The sequence below is a fragment of the Acomys minous genome (genome assembly GCF_964271855.1).
Source record: "Acomys minous genome assembly, chromosome: 1".
NCBI lineage: Eukaryota > Metazoa > Chordata > Mammalia > Rodentia > Muridae > Acomys > Acomys minous.
In genome coordinates, this window is record NC_140483.1 from 15986372 (window position 1) to 16005476 (window position 19105).

A 19105-nucleotide genomic window follows, 5' to 3' on the forward strand; every position below is an offset into this window, starting at 1 on the left:
TTTGTGTCACCAATGGGTTTAGTTTAAGAAAGCCATCCTTTGTACTTTACTTTCTTGTGTGTGTGTGTGTGTGTGTGTGTGTGTGTGTGTGTGTGTGTAAGTATGGGTTTGTGTACATGCTTGTGCATACATAAGGAGACAGAGATCAACCTTCTGTGTTATTCATCAGGCACCATCCACCCTGTGTTTTTTGAGGCAGGATCTCTCGCTGGCCTGGAATTCACCGAGTAGGCTGAGCTGACTGGCCAGCAAGCCTCCAGGATCTACCCTTCACTCTCCTAGCACTGGGATTACAAGTACATATTCATTTTGTGTTATTTCGAAAGCTGGATTCTTGGGATGCTACTCGGGCCCACACACTTGAAAAGCGAGCACTTTACTGAGTTGTGCCCCAACCCCTGAGCCCCAGGACTCTCGTGAAACTTTCACCAGACCTACTCTCACTAAATGCTGCAGCACTGAGGGGCCAAAAGCTGCAGAGAGGAGTGCCTGGACCATCAGCAATGGTCTAACTGTGTCATCTGCTGTCCTGATGTCCAGCTGAGGATTCTGACATTGAGAAGGGGCCTTGCTGAGTCAGAAGATGCTATACAGCATGTGCTAGTGCCAGGGACTGTGGCCATTCTGGGTGTTGAAGCCTCACTTCCCTCTCTGGGGAGTACACTTCTGTCCCTCCCCAAATTCCTGCCCCAGCAACTCACCAGTACATCTCCCTCCCTCTCTTTCCCCTCCCCTTCCCTCCCTCCCCCTCTCTCTTGTCAGCTTGAAACAACCAATTGAGGGCCTTCCCTGATCCAATTGGCCTGTAGCCATGTCTCTGGGGCATAGTTTTGATTGTTGACTGATGTGGGATGGCCCAGCCCACTGTGGGCAGCACCATTCCCTGGGCAGGTAGTCCTGGGTTATGTAAGAGAGCTGTCTGAGCATGAATCACTAAGCAGCTTTTTCCTCCATGGATCCTGACTCCAGGCTCCTGCTTGGAATTCTTGCCCGACTTTCCTCAAACAAGGGCTGTGACATGGACATGCAAGCGGAAGTTGAAATAAACCCTTCCCTCCTCCACTTGCTCTTTGGTCATGGTGTTTATCATAGCAACAGAAAGCAAACTAGAACAGTCCTAGCTTTGGGTACAGATCGTAGGACTGCAGTGAATGGACAGGATGAAGTATAAACACAGGAAAGAGCCACAGGCACGTGAGAAATGGTGACACGAGTCAGTGTCACAGTCCTGCTCATCTCTATGAATCCAGAGCCAAGCCCTTCTGCATAACTGAGGACTGTGACTGTAGAGGCTACTATAATGGTCTGACTGATCCTCTAGATTAGTGGTTCTCAACCTGTGGGTCATGACCCCTTTGGAGTAAACTGATGTTTATCCCAAACACAGACATTTATATTACAGTTCATAAGAGTAGCAAATTTATAGTTATGAAGTCGCAACAAATATAATTTTATGGCTGGGGGGGGTGGGTCACCACAACACAAGGAACTGTATTAGAGGGTTGTAGCGTTAGGAAGGTTGAGAAATACTGCTGTGGATGGAGAGGCAGAACCCTGCCAGGGCTCACCCGGTTCCCTCCTGGCCCAGTCTGGCCCACTTTATATGCTGTGTAACTCTCACTCTATACTTGAGGCCCTAGCATCACATGTTCCAGCACCTCTAGGGGCCTTCTCCAAAAAGCTTTCCGTGTCTCAGGGAGCCAGCCACTTTTCTTTCTTCTCTTGATCATATATTCAAGAAGGTTCCCTGACCCTGGTCCTTCCCTTCTATGGTTAGGTTCTTTTACCTTGGTCCTTCTCTTTGCTGACTAGGCTCTATCACCCTCTCTCACCTGTGTCTAGGTTGAGTCTCTTAGAAGGATTCTGGCAACCTTTAGCTAGCTCCCTTCCCCCAGTGCCAAGAAATAGCCACTGTGTTTCTTGATCTCATTAACTCAAAATCAGGCCACACACCTGGGAACCGGAGGAGCAGCAGGGCCAATCTAGGATGCTTCCAGTTCAGCAAGGGTCCCTACTCACAGATACCTGTGCAGTGCTGGGAAATAGACCTGCTATCCCCTGGGGCTCAGTTCATTTATTCAACATTAAGAGCTGGGAAGATATATGTTTGATACAAAAACAAAAACAAAACCCAACTAACCAAGCAACAGACAAACAAAACCTGGCAGACTAGACTACCCTCAATATTTAAAACACTTATCACCAACAGGACAATAAATGCTAAAGATCTACACAAGCCGCATATTAGGGTCACACTGTCAGCCAATCAAGGAATCAATCAATCATACCCAACAGTGCCCTGCACCTTTCAGAGTTGGATACCAAGCAAGCCTTGCAGAAGCTCATGGCTAGGCTGGCCCAGGTATGGGTGTAGCTTAGAACCGATGTGCTTCCCCCAGCCCCTGAGCCCCGCCCTCGCACCCCCCTCCCCCCCCCGCCGGGTGGCTTCTCTTCAGGCAGCCCCTCCCTCTGCCCTAAGTTTTCCAGATGCTGGTGGCAGCAGGCCAGGCCCCCTGCAGAGGGAATGAACTACCTTCAGAGCAAGGTCCCTGACAATTCTCAGAGTTCCCCATCAAGCCAAGAGAAGGCAAGCAAGAGAGAGAAGGCTCATGGGTAACCTATGGTGGTTAGGGCGCAATGCAAGGGATCAGAGGATGAGGTAAAAAGGACCTGAAGGAGTGAAGTGTGATCCAGAGGGAGGTGGCTGGGTTAAGGGTGGGGGCTTGGCTAGCACAGTGACGATTTACATCCTGTTAGCGACTTAGCTGCCTACTGGCGGGACGGACACTATTCCCTACCCGGCCAGGTTATCTTCGCTCTAATTCAGAGCTCTAGGCTACACAGCTCTGTGTTGCCAACCACAAAGGGCTGGCTAGGGACTGTGAAGAATCAATGAAAATCTACTCGGAGAAGTTCCTCTAGAGAGTCTATAATGACTCCATCGCTGACTACAGTTCTACAGAGCTATATATAGGATGTTTCTGTGTGTTCTTATTACATTTCCCACACGCTCAAGAAATAACAGCACCTGGGTTTGCATTTTCTAGGCTCTCACTATGCTCACTAAGAATGCTCCCTTTGAATGAGCCCCATTATATTGCAGATGGGTCTCGTTCTTGTTGATCCAAACCTGGGCTCCCATGGTTTATTTTCTCAGCCTCCCGAGCCCTCCACTCGGCCTGCCAGGGTAAGCAGCAGCATCCTTCAAGACCAGGCCTTTCCCCGCAGCCATCCTCGGTTGCTTTGATTTGCAGGATCTTGCCTGTGGCCAAAAGCTCCCTTCTGCTGGTCTGCGTTCTGGGCTTAGCCCAAGTCAGTATGTCTCTGTTCATTGTCCTCCTTTAGGTAATGACCGCTCTCTCTGGATACTTCACGCTTCTCGTGGTTGTTTTAAACTCTGATGCTGCCTCTCTTCCCATAGCACCAGCTCTGGGAGTACGGAGGATACCTGATGAGTGTCCAACAACCGCTACTGTTTTATCAGTGTTTTACAGGCGTGGCGGTCTGCAGAGTGACTCTGTTGGGAAGTGGTGGAACTTTTGGGAGGTGGGATACAGCTGGAGGCCTTGGGTTGCCAGGGACACGAGTTTGAATGGAATTATAAGAATCTAGCTTCTTTCTCTCTTTTTGCTCCCAATCTTCATCGATCCAGTAGACACACCCTGCTGGGATGTGCTACCTCACCCCTGGCCCCAAAGCAACAAGGTCAACTGACCATGACTGAACCCAGGAGCTAAATTAAAATAAGCCCTCCTCCTTGTTAAGTCGACCGCTGCAGGCGTTATTTCATAGTAGCAGAAAACTGACTAATGCCACATTCATTAACAAAGGGTTTCTTATGGAAAGAATATCATACTATTATTTTTAGTTTCATAATAATAATGTGCCCAGCAGAAAGACCGTTATCTATCAAGCCCCTTTACATAAGAAAATTGAGACCCAGAAAGGCTAATTAAAAGTCAAATAGCTTATGACCCTAAGCTTTATCTTTTCACTATGCCATGCTGTAAGGCCAAGCTCCTGTGCTGTTGACTGTGCTGTTCACCAGTGTGTCTCTATAGGAAGGGGCTTGAGTGGTGGAGACACACAGCAGTGTTTAATGACTTCTCCTGTTACGTACATATCCCACAGGAATCAGAGGGCTCATGGGTATTTCCCAGCAACACAATTATAATCCTCCCTTTTTTTTTTCAATAAGAAAACAACTAAATCATCACAATTCTCCAAATGCAAAATGATCACAGATAGAATGTAATTCTAAATCCTAGACATCTCCCAGGACTGGAAGACTGGCCATCTAATTAGGAACGTCTTTTGAGGGAGTCTTATGGATTCTCTTAAAAAGCTGTTTGTGATTTATGCTGATCATGCCTGACAGCCAGCATTTCTCTTAATAACGACCCTAAATAAGGCAGACAAGGTCACCTAACCTGAAATGAGCGAGCCTTCCCTGCGGTATCCATCACAGAGCTCACGGTCTACGGTGGCTGCACACAGAGGTCTGGCTCTCGGGACGCTCCGTATTAAATCCCATCTCTAGCACCTTCCCTGGCATTTTTATGTCACACCATTTTCCTTCAATGGCCTTCTAAGAGGAGTCCCTCAAAGGGTGGCAGTTGGGACGGGAGTTAGCCCTGAGCAAGGACGTGTGTGGAGCCCGCTGTCTTTCTCTGAGCTGAGAGTGTTCTACACACTGCTTTCGTTTCTCATTCATTCACTCATTCCCTGCTTCACTCTAGCATCACAGCCAAACCAATATATTAAGGAGCCTCGACAGTGTTTAAGGTTCATATAGGGGACGGATAAAGTAGCTGGGTAGCAATGCGCTAAATCATAAGACAGAAACACTCCACCAGGAAAGCGCAGGTGAACTCAGAGCCAACACTACAACCGTTCTCCAGGCTTTGAAGACCAACATGGAGTAAGCAGTAATAACAACACCTGTCAATCAAGTGCTAGGAAGGCCAGCGTACTTATTTTCCATGAAGACTGGTGTACATAAAGTATTTTGTTATTTTCAGTAACTAATATACCAGTACATTTCAGGGTCCCCCCCCCAACCCCAGAGCCTTGGGGATAGGCAACAGAAGCTGCCTTGTTGCACTGAGCAGCTTGCCACGTTTACCTCGTCTTACATGGGGGTCCTCTGCAAAGCCTGTTCTGAGACAGGGATGAAATAAGAGTTCTGTGTGAGCATAGCGGACTCAGAAACACACAGCTAGGAAACGCAGATGCCACAGTGGCAGTGGCCATGATGGTGCCTGAGCCTGCCCAGTGTGGAGTGTCCTCTCTCAAGCCTTGTGCTATGATCTGCCGTGGACTGGACAGATGGATGGGCCACTCTGTACCGTGGCAAGTGGGGATGGGAAGCCACAAGCTTAGGCTAGACCCTGGAAATTGAATTCTTTGATCCAAGGAAGACGGATGCCTTATGATGGGTGTTGGCCTCGGCCCTTATGTGGGCTGATCCGTTGCAGCTTGGGGGTCACAGCTGGCAGGAAACACGCAGAAACAACCCCATGGCAGATGGTGAAAGCCTGTGAACAGTTCCTGCAGCAGCAGCTACAAAGAGAAGAACCCTCTTCTACATGTCACCCCCATCTCTTAATCCTCACTAGGATGGTGACACTGACATGCAGAGCAAAGGATTCAGAAAGCTCTCGATTGCAGAGCCTTGCAGTGTGTGTAGGACAGTGGACAGGCAGGACAGGCCTCAAGGAGATTCTACTCTGTTGCCCTCACTCAATAGAGGTTGAGAAATGTACAGAGGGCAACTGATTTTATTTCACTAAGGAAAAAAATCAAAAGTTCTTACACTTAGGATACAGGGGTGATTTCTTAAGTATATAGTAAAGAATGGAATTTCAGGCAAAATTATCAGGGCGTCTAAATTGTTTTTGGTACCTTTGCCTCTGTCTCTGCCCATTTCCCTCCTTCTGCCCTTTGAGCTCACCTACTGAAAGGTACCTGGGCCACCGGCTCTGACCTTGGTTGTCTTTTTGCCCAACATAACTTACTGTCACATGTCCACCTGAAACTTCAAGGAACACATCAATAACTCAGGCTTGAAGACGTGGGCATGTGTGCCTGCTCGTAGCTCACTTCTGCAGACAGCAGAGAGTCTCCCTACAGGTGGGTAGGCAGCATGGAGCACGGGCATACATTGCCTAACACTTGGGGAGAGGCACTGTAGGACGCATGGCTAATGCATGTCTATGACTGTGTTTGTGGTAGGGATGGATGAAGGCTCTCTTGTCGTCCAGCTTTCAAGGAGATGAAGTGCCTCATGTCCCTGGGGGAGGGTGTTGGAGGCCACAAGCCCCACATACAGACATCTGTAACTACTAGGTCAGAGGGTAGGGTGTCTGGCTGATCCCTCAGAAGGCTCTGGGCAGTATCAGTCTCAGCCTTTGAATATAAACGATGTATATGTGAAGGCAGAGGTGAGAGACAGCAGAGGAAGCAAGCACCTGCTGGCTGCCTGAAAACCCCACCGCTAGCATCCCCGGCACCCAGACCTTTAGAATAGAGACTCTGAGGCTTTTATCCCCAGCCAAGGTGGCAGGTGGCAGGATACTGAGGAAAGGGAACACATGACTCTAGCGGACCTACCCCATGGCTGGTCGAGAACAGATGGGGTGAGGGGTCTCCGAAGCCTGATGCCCTCTGTTCTCCCAGCCCATGCCCAGTACCCACCTGAATTAGACCGTTTCTTTGGGGTCTTGAGGCTCCTGCACCTCCCTCCCACGGAGCTGCTGTTCTCGCTCATGGAGTCCTGGGCAGAAGATGCGCTGCCTGTGGCCTCGCTGTCCCTCATCATACTTTCATAGCCACTGCTGCCGCCACTGTGGTAGAACAGAGCGGTCTTCCCCATGGCAGGTGGCAGCTCCCCACTCAGGACGCTGCTGTTGTCACTCCCGTGTCCGCTGCTGCAGCGGTGCGGCTTCCGTGGAGGGGTGATCTTGCTGTAGGGGGAGGGAAGCAGGTGGGCGGCAGCGGGCTTGTCCTCTGTGGGAGCCCCACCGCGCTCCTCCGCCTCTGCCCGCAGCTGTGCACCCCTTGGGCTCGCACTGCCTTGCAGCAGCTCTGAAATGCGCCCATTGACTGCTCGCAGGGGCAGTTTGGAAGCCAGGCCAGAGCCCCGGTTCCTGCTGAGCGATTGGGTGGACCAGGACATGTGCTTTCCGCTGGGCGGCAGGTTGGAGCTCTGGCCCACAGACTGTGGTAGGGACTTGGTGGAGAAGCTGAGGGTTTTGGTGGTCGAGGTGGACAGGCTGCGGGATTTAGGACTGGCCAGCAGGAGCTTGCTCACTGCCGAGATCTTAGATTGGCTGGCCTTAGGAGAGGCCCCTGCAGACTGGGTGATGCCACAGCTGGGTGGGGAGGCCCCTGTGCTGCGACCCAGGCTCCTGCCAGTGCGGGGCATGGTACTATCTTTGCTGGCGGCATGCATGCGGGAGCTCACTGACGACAGACTTTCCGCCCTCTCCAGCGACAAGCATTCATAGTGGCTGACTGTGGTCCTGCCAAGAGAGTTGGTTCTGCTGGCCAGCTGCTCCAGCTTGGCGCTGAAGAGCTTACTGCTGCTACTGGCATCCTTAGTTTTGCTGTTGGCCTCATCCGGGAAGCAAGCTGAGAAGGTAGCTGGCTGGTTCAGGGGGCTGCTGCTGCTGCTGCCGCTGCCGCTGCCACTGTGTTGAGGGCTGGCCCTGTTTTTCTGGTCCAAGCTAGACTTGCGCACGGGAGGCAAAGGCGGTGTCCCTTTGGGCCGAGCCAGGACACAGTGCTTGGGGGAAGCTACTTTCCTCTCCAGGGTTGTCTTCGAGGACTGGGTGCCTGGAGCTCCGCTGAAGCCATTGCTCTCTGCCAGGCAGTGGTAGAAGCTGTCCAGTTCTTCGTGCCTGTCGGCTTTCTGAAATGCCCTTGGGAGGCTGCTTGACTTTAGATTTCTGTTGGAGTGCACGGGACTTTGGGCCACCAAACCAGGCAGGGCCATCTCACAGCCATCCACAACCCTCCTAATGCTGTCAGTCACCTGAAAGGCAGCTGCATCTGGGCTGCTGCTGCTGCTCAGCCTGTTGCTGACTGAGTTGGGCCTGCCATCCAGTTCCTGCTCTGACTTACCTTCCATCTTCAGGGAGCTTGAGACAGGCTCACACTTAACCCCTTCCTCGCCAGAGTAGGCGGTCTCCTTTTTCACCTCCTCTTCTCGCTTAAGCCAGGGATCCTCAAATTTCATCTCTCTCCTTGTGTTGGCTTCTTTGCTTTCCTGGGACTGGGATGCTTTAGGGGCTGCCTTTGGGGTGGCAGCGGAGGGCTCAGGCTCTTGTATGTTTCGGGGGCTCATGGCAATGCAGGGGTACACTGTGATGTTGGTTTTCATGGGGATGTACCCTTCGCAGCTGCTCAGACCGGCGGTGTTGGAGATGGTGACCGTGGTCTTGCCCAGTGTGGAGATCTTGCAGCCTTTGAGGGGGGTGGCTTTGTTGACAGACTCTTCCCCCATCTCAGATAAGATGAGCAGGTTGTCGGTGGTGCCCACCTCAGGCTTCTCTCTGCATACTACCGCGGTGTTCTGGATGCTGTTGACGAACTCCGAGGCCGGGGGCTCTGCCATGGCTTCCCCATGCCCAAAGCACGTCTGGGCGATGAAGCCGTGGCATGACTGTTCGCCGTCACTGCCCGCGCTCATCTCACTCAGCCAGGAGCTGATGGAGGACCGGCGGCTGCCTGTATCCCTAGCTTTCTCATCCAGGCCCAGCTTAGGGAGAGGCAGGAACTGTGTGATGCTCACCTCAGAGACGGGCGCCACGCTGGAGTAGCATTCTAGGTCCTCGCTGATGCTGCTGATGATACTGACGGGCCTGGATCCCGAGGCCAGAGCCTGCACGGAGCAGTCGCTGTTGAAGCTGATGATGCTGGTGGGGCGGCCGCTGTCCAGCACCCCGCTGATGGTCAGCTCCTCCACCAGGGTGAACACCAGCTCATCCTCCCCGTTCAGCTCCAGTGGCTGTTGCACGGTCACCATTGTGGTGCTCAGAATCTCCTTCTTTGAGTCTGCAGCAGGGCCTTCCTGGTGCTCGCCTTCAACCAGGCTTCCAGAAAACCCTTCGCTCTCAGCAGACATGGATTTCTTCACGACCTGGGGACTCATTCCAGCCGGGGGTGTACGCACATCAGGCTGGAGCAAGGACTCACTGGAGACCATGCCGGAATCCTTGCTCAGGGAAGGTGGGGGCGCGGAGGAGGGCAAGACCCCCTTCTGGGTGTAGACTTTGCACCTCTGAGAGGGAGAGCTGGGGGGCTTATACTCTGAGGTCTTGGACAGGCTGGCGATGCCTAGGCGCGGGGAGCCCATGGGTCTGGGCTTGCCCTCCACAAAGCCACAGGAGTTCAGACTCTCCCGGCTGCTCTGGAGACTGGGGCTCTGGGTGAGCTGGGAGGGACTGTGCTGGCTACTGCTGCCGGGGATGCTCCTGGGGGAGGCTGGACTGGGGCTGCTGCTTCGTGTCCCAGTAGGCGCAGGGGACCGATTCTGCTGCACCTTGGAGGCCGGAAGCTCTGTGCCGTCCCTCTCGGTCAACTGGGCGTTGTCTGAGCCATTATCTTCCCTGTCGGACTCAGACAGTGTGTCCGGCCCTGCCGCTTGACTTAAAGAAATGCATCTGCCAGCCTGTTCCGGCCCGAACTGCATGGGCAGCTCTTCGAAGGGAAACGTGTTGGGCTCTTCACTGCCGTCGATGCAGTCTAGTCTTTCCTGCAGCTCAGCAAACGTGTTGCACTTCAGACAGTCCCTTTCCGACTTGCTGGCTGCAGCCTCCGCTGCCTCCACCGGCCGGCTGTCAGCCCTGGTCTTCTGGAGGGCTGGCACGATGGGCACAAAGTCTGGGGGCCCCTCGTTGTCAGTCAGCTCTTTGTCGGACAGGGCTGTGCCGTTGGGCCCGATGTAGATGACGGTATCACAGGACTGCTCGCTGCTGGACGAGTAGTCGGGATCGCTGGACAGTGGGGCGAGGGGGAATTCAGGGTCCACTGGAGCCCGGGCATGGAAGGGTCTCAGCTGGGTGGGCCTGCGCATCCTGCCCTCCTCACAGGAGCTTTCTCCCCCAGAGGAGCTCGATGTGTACTGCAATGTGGGGGAGAGAATCATTAGTGGGGAGCTCTTCTGAGACAGCCCTCCCTCCTAGGAAGCCTGTGTCAAACATAGGGCAGTCAACAGCTGCTGACTGACCCTTGGCTCTTGAGGAGCAGCCCGTGGAGGGACCAGTACTCCCTGGGCTATGCCCCCCCCGTCCCATTCCATGGGTATGCGTGCACAGATAGCCCCCATCTGCACACTGGTGAATCAGTCTGATTGGGAAAGGTGGTGACCAATCTAGGCCCCACCTGACTTCCTCAAGGCTGTTCCTTTGCCTCAGAACACTGGCCACGAAGCCCTGCCTTTTTTATAGACATTAAAGGAGCTTGCAAAGGAGAAGGAAGGGGAAAGCTAAAAGCATCACTAGTTGGCCCATAAATGTTTTTTTTTCTGATGTCGCTGCCGTTCTACTGCTATCATGTTTTCCTGGCTCTGCTTCTGCCCACACAAGCGAACCTGCTGACACCTATCAACTCAGCATAATGGACACACCCAAAAATTCTGGACACACCAGAACCCACAGCCTGAAGGCTCCTGGGCACGCAGGGGCGGTATAGCCATACGAGTGAGGCATTACCCATCCTTTCTGGAGCCTGCTCGATAGATGCAGTCCTCACCCATGTAGGACCATGTAGGAGACTGAGTCCTTCCAACCCCTCGAACGTTTTTCAACTTACAGTGGCAGTGTGCTAAAGCAGTCCCTGTCAGGGACCAGGGTGGATGACCCAGGAGAACAAGAAAAGGAGACTCAACTTTATCCTGTGTTGGTTGGAAGGTTTTCCTGTTCTGAGACGGTGGCTGTGGCAGCCGCTGCCGTTGCACAGTCCTTGGTGCTCAGAGAAGAGCGAGAGCGACTGGCTCTTTGTGATGCAGCCCTTACCCCTAATGTATTCTCCCTCCCACTGAGATCCCCTTACCTTAGTCTTCTTCTTCTTCATCCTCAAGACTCTCGATGCGATCTGGATCGTGGACAGGGTCTCCGCGTAGCTGCCAGCTGCGGCCGAGATGTGCGCGATCATGGTGGTGCGACAGTTCACGTTCCCCAGAGACTCCCTCAGAAGCATGGTGAGCTTGCTCTCCCTGCCAAACAAAGTGGATTAAGGCTGCATTAGTGGGCCATGCCTCACGCTGGCTGTCAGGGCAGGACTTCAGGTTTGCGTGTGGCTATTTGGTTGTGGGTGGTAGTTTTCTTCCCTGTTTTTTTTTTTTAATGGCATAGTAATTAGCATTGCTTTGCAGCATGTGGCTATTTGCAGTTGGCAGCTGAGCAAGTGCTTCTAACTCCAAGGATGGGATTCATGCAAACGCCTCCCTTGGCACTTCTGTTCTGGCCACGATGGGCTGTTCTAGTGTGTCTGTTTGTGTGCATATGACATCGCACATAATGAGGCCTGGGAATAGAAACAAGGAGAGAGGATCAGGAGAAAATGGCTTTGTGACCAGTGATCTGGCATGCTATCTGCACACATAGCCCTTCTCAGCAAGTCTGTGCACACAAGCAATCCCCGTAATAGAAAAAGTGTGCTATGAACCTGCACCAAAGTCCTAAGTGTGTGCACCACATGGGAAATCCCCTTCAGAGCACAGAGGCATGCTACTGTCCTTGCCTCTCAACTCTGCTGTTTGTACCCAGTAATGCTGAATGAAAAGATGTCGGTATTCCTGATAAGCAGAGAAATGAAGACACAGCCCAAATAGTCACTTAGCAACAGGAAGCAGAAGTTTCTAGAAAGGCTTCCTCTGGGAGTTTTGCAGTTGCTATGTGGAAACACTATCTTGGTTAGTGATAACAAGGCCCGGGGCATTGCAGATGGTTTCTAGGTTCTCTAAGTGTTGACCGGAAGGAACAGCTTATGTTTTTCCATCTCCATACTTGCCCCAGCGAGATCCTGCCCTGCTTTAGAAAGGGTTCTGCTTCCTGAGTCTTCCTCATGCAGGCAGCCGCTGGGTGAAACACCACTCCCCCGTGGACTACCCCATCTGAGGCCGAGGCAGTCTCTGGGTTTCCTACAGCTCTGTTTCACGCTCGAATGATGCGTTTGTAGCCTCAGATGGGACTATTCCTCCTCCAGCCCATGTCCCCGCAGAATCCCCTGGGGAGGGATGGTCCAGCTCAGCAGACTTTGTATGCGATGCTGGCCACTGACTGGGACTTATGTCCGGCTTCAGGGAGGAGAGACGGTGGTGATGTAATAGTCTCTTTTCCTACCTGGGACCAATTAAAGCATTCCTTTGGGAATGGTGGGCTGGTGTGCTCCAGTCCCAGGGCAAATTGTAAACATACCAGGGCAAAATAAGAAGGGATACAGGTGGTGAAAGGGAGGAACGAGACTAAGGCGGGGTGCACCGGATCACTTTTAACTCCCCTCAAAGTATACCCTATAGGGGTGTCTCAGGAGGGAGGGTGGGGCCCAGTGCTGACAGACACTTAGCCAACACAGTGTATCCGAGCGAACCACAGGAAGTGCAAGACGGATTCAATTTGGATTAGGCTGTGACCATATGCAGTCAACCCTTATAACCCATAGTAGTTACATGCTATAAAGTACACACAAACAATGACTAGAGGATATTGAACCATGGCTGGCCTAGGGAAGTACATAGTTTGAATTCCTGTGAACCTCTCTGAGAGTGACAGTTTGGTCAACTGTCAATAGATTACTTTGCTTTAGGTGACTTTTCTATTGAAAGGCACCATATTTAATACCTGAGGTTTTCAAAAAAAAAAAAATAATGAGGTTTACACAATATTTCCTTATGATAAAATACTGTCAAGAGTGTTCAATAATTTCCTGGCCTTGAGAGATGACAGGAGATGTCTGTGGTCCTCGGTCTCAGAGTTAGCACTGCCCACTGTTTTCCCCTTTAACAGTTCTGCAGCTGATGAGACTACAAACTCGGCCTCTTCATCTTTCCATAGATTCATCGTGAATGGCAGATGTGACTGTCACCATTTCAGGAGCGGCCTTGCTTCCAGAAGGCCAACCCCTGCTTCCCTCTGGGTATATCACACTATCGATGCATTGGCATTGAACCCGCAGCCAACAGCACAGGAACTTGTGCCTGAGCGGAACTTATCCAACGCTCATATTTTCTCCATGAGGCACAGTGCACCCCTTGTGCCTCATCCCATTAGAAAGCACTTCCGTGCCATGCTGGGGAATCATTCAAAACATCGAATCATGGACAGACGTCATAAAAAATTCAAAAGCACAGAAGCCGAAAGCACACATGTCAGTGGGGAACACATATGTCAGGAACTCAAAATCTTCCCCCCACTCTGTGTGTTGTCCTTAAATCACTATAAAAATATCAGGAATATTGACTTGGAGATTAGGAAGACATTTTAGCAAGTGGGAAATGTGGAAATATGGGATCTTCAAATGTCCCCTCAGATGACCAAACTAAGAAGTTCCTTGTGGGAAATCTTGCTAATTAACGCACATGGCCAAAGACACACACTTCCGGCTCTCCCTGTGCCTCTGCGCAAGTCTTTAGAAGATCTTCAGCCAAATAACATGACATACCACGCCACCAGTCTGCTGTCCTGTGGGATCCACACCATCTACATGTGTGACACAGTTGTAGACAAATATCTGTGGCTTTTTGAAAAATGGTCCATATGGTTGGAAGAAGCTATGACGTGTGTGTTGCTTGGCAACTGGCATTCTTGCCATCTCATCTCAGGTCAGCAGGACTGCTAGCCAGACCAACACGGGTCTCCAGCGCAGGGGCGTGAAGCAGGAAGCCAGGAAGCTGCATGTTTTTTCAGCCTCATGGTGATGCTTTGACTCAAAGCAAAGACACATGAGAAGGCAGGTGAGAGAAGAAGTGGGTACCAAAGGCTGCCCCCTCCAGACTGAGCTGAGCATTCTGGGAAAGACTAAGGAGGCTCCAAAAAGTTTTTTAGGATGACAGTCACCACCAGTTCAATACTGAGGAGACAGGAAGAGAGGCTGAAGACGGTCTCTGCCATGGTGCCAGTATCAGGCTAGCTGGAGCAAGCAAAGATATGGGGTCCCCTGGCCCTGGAGGACTGGCTGGGTAGCACGAGGAAGGCCAGGTGATGAGGCAGAGCTGAGCACACCTGAGAAGGGACCATGTCACTCATCTAGGTAGCTGTCTCCTGTGACCACACAGTCCAGCTCCTATCTATCCAGACCATGCACACCTATTAAAACAACTAAGAAAAACAGTCTTGATTTAAAAAGAAAATAATTCTTTTATTAAGTAAAGGGGCAGGAAAGGTGAGGCATAATGAACACATTAATGTTTTTATGCTGCTAGGGCCCCGAACATACTAGGCAATCATTAAACTACAACTCTAAGCCAATGAACACATTTTTAAAAAATAATTTTTATTTAGTTTTATTTCATGTGCATTGGTATGTAGGTGTCAGATGCCTTGGAACTGTAGTTACAGACAGTTGTGCGCTGCTGTGTGGGTTCTGGGAATTTAACCTAGGTCCTTTGGAAGAGCAAACAGTGCTCTTAACCACTGAGCCATCTCTCCAGCTCACAATGAACATATTTAATTACAAATAATTTTTTTTTGAGGCAGAATCTCACTGTGAGTACCTGGCTGTCTTCAAACTCACAGAGTTCTGCTTGCCTCTGCCTCCTGAGTGCCAGATTAAAGGCATGCACCTCCATGTCTGAGCAATAATTCTTAGGAACATATACTACTTTGGAACAGGTGCCAGCAAAGCAGGGCCATACAGTCTACACCAGGTTCACTGTCTGTTCTTCATAAACAGAATGTTATCGTCCAGTTGTTTATAGCCACTGTAACAAAGGCCAGGAGCATTTACCTGGCCCTCTGTAGAAGAGTGTTTCTGTCCCTGCTGTAGGGGGGGCTGTAGGAATACCACCTGCACATGATGGTGTCATTACATAGACAGACTCATTAGCCACTGAGTGTGCCTTGGGTTCCCCAATGTTCTATAATTTATATTGGATAGATAGCAGTCTACGCTGCTCCTAAATCTATCTAGATGTTTCACGGAGTCATGAGACAAAGTCAGTTCCACAGAAACTGGCAAAGAGAGAAAGCACTCGGCTTCAGAAGTCACTGGAGCACCCAGCCCCAAACCACTGTCACAGCTCAAACCCTGTCCTGCCACGCGCAGAGGCAGCCTGCCCTTGCAAAGGGGCTGCTTGGCCGTTCATGTCCACTGAACTAATTAGCTCATTAGGGAGGTGCAGCTGCTCATTTAAGGAACATTTGTAGAGCACCGACCGACTCAGGTAAGAGCGACTGACTGACTATACGTAAGGAACCCGTGATTCATCTAGAGAAATAGACATGGAAAACCACATCCTGACAGCCTTCAATAAAAAGCTAAGGACAACAGGCACCAGAAATATGGCTGACTAGATGCCCCTACCACATGTACTTTGAAAGGCAGCCAAAGCCACAAGTAAACAACTACATTTTGATTAAAAAAAAAAAACTAAACTAAACTAAATGAAGGTGCCATAGTGTAGACATTGAGGACAACCACATAGAGAGAAAGAGCACATCTGATCCCTGTGTTCCTGCCGAGGACTCTAGTTTGGATCATTTTAGACACAGGGGCACTCTTTCCTGTGGGGAAGGTAGTCAGGAGGGCTCTAGCCACACCATTGCCACTTTGCTCACCCTAAGTCCTCACCATAGAGGACCCCTACAGTCCCTAAGGGCACTAAGCCATAAGTGGGGTCCCCCTGCTGAACTATTGAGCTCCTCCAGAGGAGGAGTCAGTACTGTGCGCCCCGTCCAGTGCCTATGCTGACTTGGTGCCCTTTCCGACAGGGGACCAGTGTCTGGCTGAGCCAAGTGTCTGTGCCTCCCGGGGCTGAGCTGATGCTGCAGCTCCAGGCTACGGTACTCTGAACTGAACTGAACCCAAAGTCTGAGCTGTCAAAGCCTCCTGCCATTCTGGATGGTGGAGTCATCATTGTCCTGGACTTTCAAGCCACAGCTCTGTGCTTGCTGTGGCATTGCTAGCGTACCACCATTCCAGGGTATGGTGACACAACAGAATGATGCCTCAACCCTGGGCTTCAGTTGCTGCTGTGTCGTATTGAGTCTGGATCTCAAATTATGCCTGTGCCCTGGAAGCAGGCCACTGTTGCACGCTGTGTGCCTGAGCCCAGTCAGAGCCACAGTAGCAGTCCAGAGCGTAAAGTGTAAGCTGCCACATATGCCTTGGTGTCATTATCAACCAGCTTTGTAGACAGCATGTATCAAACTGTGCCTTAGAAGGTAAACTGTGCCCCACACCCCAGTTAGTATTGTAGATTTGTGGGACCCTGAGTTCAGAACTGTGGCTCTACAGACCCTCTGAACACCCCCAATCTGGAGCTTCAAGCCACTGCAACCACTTGCAGATCACAGTAGGCCTGATACTGTGACTCTTCATTTTAGGGAAAACAACAACACAAAGGATCCAGAAGCAAATCTGTGGAAACCAGTAGGTGCTTGGGCAGCCAATGGGTCAAAGAAAACAAAATGTAAAATAGAAAAAATAATGTATCTTGAAACTGATAACAGTGGAAAAGCCTAAGAGATTTCTGTGAGAGCAGCTCCAATAGCAGATTTTATAGCAATAGATGCTGTAAAGACCTCTACCCCACCGAGAAGATACTTGATACCTTATGAGCATATACAGGGGGAGGTAATCCCCCTCAGGAACAGTCATAGGGGAGGGGAATAAGGGGAAAAGGGGAGGGAGGGAAGAATGGGAGGACACAAGGGATTGAGATGTAACAAGAATAAATTAATTTAAAAAATTAAAAAAAATAAAAAAGAAAGAAACAAACAAACAAAAAAACAAAAAAAGACCTCTACCCCAGCAACAGCCTGACATGACACCTCAAGGAAGAAAAAGAGGAAGAGGTAGAAGAGAAAGAAGAGAAAGAACATGAGGAAGAGGAGGAAAAGGAGGAAGAATAAGAAGGAGGAGGAAGAAAAGAAGGACAGAGTAAACTTCAGAGTAGAAATAAATTGAATAGAATAGAGACTAGAAAGGTTACAAGGTAAAAAAAATACACATTGCTTTAACAACTATAAGCAAATGCAGAATATCCTCAAGTATTTGGATGGAGAAGAGAAGGGGGAAAAAAGAGAGATTAAAATAGTAAGTAAACTTTCTTAACAAAGGAAGATCCAGGCCTGGGTAGCTTCATAGCTGAATTCTAAGATTTCAAAGAAAAATAATGTGAGCACCTCCTCAACTCTCCCCAAACTAAATGCTACAAGGAATACCTATCAATACCAAAATCTCAATAGGATCTTTATAGAAACAGAAACAAACCCCCAAACCTCAAGTAGTTAAGTAATTCCAAGAAAGAAAAATAAAGTCAGAGAACTCACAATTCCTGATTTGAAATTCTATTACAAAACCATAAACAACAACAACAACAGTGTGGTCCTGGCATTAAAACACACAGAGACCAGCAGAACCAGTACCGAGCTTAGAAATAAACCCAAGCATATATGGTCCACTGATTTTTGGCAAAGGCATCAAGAGGAGAGTCTGGGAGAAAAGACAGTGGGAGAAAAGAAAACTGGGTTGCTACATTTAAAAGGATAAAATTGGAACCTTATACCATACACAAAGATAAGCTGAAAATGACTAAAGACAGAAAACTGTGATGTGCTTCCCTGATATTGACCCAATGCAATTGGGCCATCAATCATGGACTGGAACTCCTGAAACTATTAGCCCAAATAAACCTTTTTCGTTTCTTCAGTTGATCTTCTCAGGCATTTTGTTATAGTGATGAGACACTAACACAAAAAATAAGCACACGATGATCATTATCAGCTTCTCTGAGGGGCTTGAGGAAGTACCTATACGGGAAGAATTTATACAGCTTTAATTTTATATTGCAGGTATGGGTCAGAGTCCATGAAATTTGAGTTATAACTTCAGCAATTGACCACTGTGTATTTAAGGAGATGAACCCTGTATGAAATTTGGGCCACATGAACCCATTTGGTACTAGACATCACTGTTTGACTTGCTTAGTTAAGGTGATGCTTATGTTAATCAAACTTACAATTGTAAAAGACTAGCTACAGCTAGTAAGAAATCTCAACAGAAGAAGCGAATACGGTGTGACTTGAAAATGTAGCCAGCAGAGGGTTTCAAGTTAACAATGTATTCTACATAGATGGTGCTCAATAAGACTTCCCCTAGCTAACATGTTTATCAAGTATGGAGTTGCTTAACAAACTGCATACATTCTGCAGAAAGCTTCCATCGTTTACTTCACAGCCCATTCCTTCTCGCATGTGTAAGGGAAGACGCCACTCAGTGATGGCCAGGAGGTAGAACCTAATTACTCCAGATATCATAAGTCTATAGTCTACTGAAGGAGTCGTTCACCCCACAGCCTTAGCACTCCAGGACCACATCAGACATTTGAAAGCTCACTCACACACTCAGAATCAGTGCATACATCGCCTACGAACTCCAGAACACAACTCTGGGTCAAGACTGAGAACATATTTATAGAGCCATAACGTGATATGCTTTGTACAGGGCTGTTTTAATTTGGTTTCATTTGGTTTTTCGAGACAGGGTTTCTCTGTGTAGCCTTGGCTGTCCTGGACTCACTTTGTGGACCAGGCTGGCCTCGAACTCACAGTGATCCACTGCTACCTCCCGAGTGCTGGGATTTAAGACATGCACTACCACATTGGCTTTTTTTTTTTAAATTTGGGAGGACATATCATCTTCTCAGGGCAGCCTGTACAGTTTCAGATAGCCTTAATTGTAAGAAATCGCTTCCTTATATTTAACTCCAATCTTCATAACATCAACCGAGGGTTATTAGCTCTGTCTTCCAGGATGAAATAGGGTAAGAAAGGCTGTTCACATGAGCCTTTCACAGTTTTATAGGTATTTATCATGTCTTTCCCGAGGGTTCTGTTGCTTAGGAACATCCAGTTTTCTTTAGGTTGCCTTTTCAAATGTT

At 49.6% G+C, this 19105-nt stretch overlaps 1 protein-coding gene across 2 annotated transcripts in view; it reads right to left on the reverse strand.

Annotated features, from left to right (window-relative positions):
* KIF26B (kinesin family member 26B) overlaps positions 1–19105 on the reverse strand; it is a 415238-nt gene that overhangs the window by 15025 nt on the left and 381108 nt on the right. For both annotated transcript variants that reach the window (XM_084791649.1, XM_084791650.1), the window contains 2 exons: positions 11056–11218; positions 6697–10126 (listed from right to left, as the gene is read on the reverse strand). In XM_084791649.1, coding sequence (XP_084647775.1) covers positions 6697–10126; positions 11056–11218 — 3593 coding nt within the window. The remainder of the gene's footprint in view (positions 1–6696; positions 10127–11055; positions 11219–19105) is intronic.